Source organism: Aegilops tauschii, chromosome 2 (genome assembly GCF_002575655.3).
Source record: "Aegilops tauschii subsp. strangulata cultivar AL8/78 chromosome 2, Aet v6.0, whole genome shotgun sequence".
In the NCBI taxonomy this organism is placed as follows: Eukaryota; Viridiplantae; Streptophyta; class Magnoliopsida; order Poales; family Poaceae; genus Aegilops; species Aegilops tauschii.
The window spans coordinates 605,498,802-605,501,622 of record NC_053036.3 but is presented as its reverse complement, the minus strand read 5'-3'; the positions used below and the strand labels follow the sequence as shown (position 1 = coordinate 605,501,622).

General features: G+C 47.0%; 1 protein-coding gene across 1 annotated transcript; it reads right to left on the bottom strand.

Annotated features, from left to right (window-relative positions):
* Positions 1-1,964: 1,964 nt before the first annotated feature.
* Positions 1,965-2,576, bottom strand: LOC141041332 (uncharacterized). Its single transcript, XM_073507470.1, has one exon. The coding sequence runs from the start codon at positions 2,574-2,576 to the stop codon at positions 1,965-1,967; it is 612 nt and encodes a 203-aa protein (XP_073363571.1).
* Positions 2,577-2,821: the final 245 nt, after the last annotated feature.

The following is a 2,821-nucleotide window of genomic DNA, read 5'->3' as shown; positions in this document are numbered from 1 at the left end:
TATCATTCCACCCTTCTGGAATCTTCCTAGAATTAACAGCCATTAGTACTTCATCAACCAAATTCTCACCAATGATATGCCAAAATCATTTGTAAAAAACAGCATGTAACCCATTCCGACCAGGAGCTTTTAAATCACCGATATTAAATAAAGCTTTTTTAACTTCCTCTCTTGTATAGGGCTTATTCAGCTCGTCATTCATTGCGTTAGTCACTTTCGGCTTCACCTTCTCAACAACATTCATGTCTGGAGCAAGCACACCCCCCGTGAATAAGTTAGAGAAGTACGTTGCAGCATGTGTTCTAATTGCCTCCTGGTCCTCGATCCATGAGCCATTATCTTCTTGTAAGCGCTTAATGAAAATTTTCTTGCGCCGTCCATTTGCTGCTCTGTGAAAAAATTCATAGTTTCGATCCCCGTGAGTGAGCCAGTCCGCTCGGCCCCGTTGCATCCAGTAAAGCTCCTCCTGCTCTAGTAGCTTCTCAATTTCCAAGTGTAGTTCATGTTGTCTAACCACCGCATCATCTGTTAAGGGACCCGAGAGAACCTCGTTCAACTTCTTCTGTAACTCCCTGAGTCTACTACGTGGTCCCTTAAGAACCTCCGTATCCCAACAGTGTAATGCATGATGCACATCAGCCGTGAGCTTAGCTAATGATGCTGTACCAAAAGATTTTCGAGTATCCCATGCCGTTTGAACAATCGTCTCTATACTCTCCTCCGCTAACCATCGTGCTTCAAATTTCAGAGGTCCAGACGGCCCCCTCGGCTGCAAGTCTGACAAATGATATGTAGTAATAAGAATTGGCCTATGGTCTAATTTATCAAACTACTCATTACTTACACCAAAACCAGGGAAAAGATCAGCCCACTGCAAATTTCCAATTGCTCGATCCAGCCGTTCTCTTATCTGCCCACCGTGCCAAGAAAATTTGTCGCCCGTGTACCCGAGATCATCCAAGCCGCAATCACTTAAGGCGTCGTTAAAAACTTGCATACAGCGCCACCATCTTTCTCATCAGCGCGTAGAATCTCATTGAAATCACCAGACACGAGCCATGGCAGGTTATTCATCGCATGCAACTGCCTTAGATAATCCCAAGACAAGTGCTTCCTCTCAGCGCTCGGTTCTCCATAGAACCCTGTAAAGTGCCACCCTCCAGTAATATTTTCATTAATTCGGATGTCAATATAGTTTGGTTGCACATCAGTTGATGTGACACCAAGACAACTAGACCAGAACATGACCAAACATCCGCTTCTCCCATCGCTTTCCGTAACTTCCATTACATCAAAACCAAGCCTCCTTCTCAACTTTTCTGCCTTAGCTTTATTCAGGTCAGGTTCAGACAGAAAAAGCACATCCGGTCTGACTCGCCCTTGGATCCCCAAGAGCGCATGAACTGCCGCGGGCTTCCTCATCCCGCGGCAGTTCCAACATAAAATTTTCATTGCGTCCGGTCGAGCTCATGCTCGGAGCTCGCCGATATCTGGTGGCTGGCATCCATCACAGCCGTGTTGTCCTTCTTTGACCTCTTTAAATCATGTGCAGAAGTATCATCATCTTCCACCTCAGTACCTACCAGTGCATGATTCTGAATTTCCATTGCTGTTGCACCTCCCTCTGTATATCTAGCAGCTTGCATCGTGCCCAATTGGTTTGACATTGGATCTGAAACAACTATATCATTGTTCAATCTTTTGCTGCTAGAAGGCAGCTTGACCAATCCATCCTTCATGTTTTTTAGATTTCTATTCATACCAACTTCTTTCAGTCCTGTGTCGCTCTCATGATCGCGTTGAACTTGTATACCAGGCCTTGGCGCCAGCATCCACTCACCCCACTCCATACTCTCAGATTCATGCTTTCCGTTGCCGTGCTCTAAGTGCGTGTCACCCATGCATCCACATACATAACAAAACACTGGGATTTTCTCATAAAGAACCGAGTAGTAAACCTTCTTCTAATTTTTGATGATGGAAACAAAACGCTTAAGAGGCTGATCAACATCCAACTGAACTCGTACCCGAACAATTCTGCCATTGCCCCATCTAGGGTTTAACATCACGCTAGTAACCTTCTCTACCTTCTTTGCCAGGGATCTAATGATCGCATCCTTCCTGTACAGCGGAGGGAGATCAACTATTTGGATCCAGACTGAGAGCCTATTAAGGACGACTTCATCAAAATTGGTAAAACCATCATACCTTTCAATTAGAACGCCGTGATCACGGAAGAGCCAAGGGCCCTCCTCCGTAACTCGTTTCCAGTCCCCCAGACAATTCACCGTGATAGTGAACAGATTCTCGCCAACCGCAGTAAACGTCGCACCCTGTGCCAAGGTCCATGCTATACGCATCTGATCATAGAAAGCACCACGGCTGAAGGGTCTATCAGTGTGCACCCTCGCAATTACCATGAATTCTGCCCCATCCGCCTCGTCCAGGATTTCCTCCTCGAAGTTCGGGTCGTCTTCCTCCCACTCCTGGAGATTCAGTTTGCCTAACAATTCATCCACACCCGTAGGTCTCCCCGCCACCTTCCCGCTGTTCGCCGAGGACTGTGACCCCGCCATCGCTAGCACCGCAGGAACAAGCCTGGTCGCAATGAACAAATCTTCAAAGATGAGCTCTGGAGCACGAAACAATCTGAACCCTAAAACGTCACCGTTAGGGGAGATAGCGAACCCTAGACGTCGCCGCCAGGGGAATTTATCACAGGCTGACCCTAGTTATCTCGCTAGGGAAGTTTCTTTCCGAGGCGTCCTCGACTCGGTTACGGCGAAACAAAACCATCTCGACTCGGTTACGGCGAAACTTT

Excerpts from the sequence above, each read along its gene's own strand:
- LOC141041332 (XM_073507470.1), bottom strand. The coding sequence starts at position 2,576 with ATGGCGGGGTCACAGTCCTCGGCGAACAGCGGGAAGGTGGCGGGGAGA.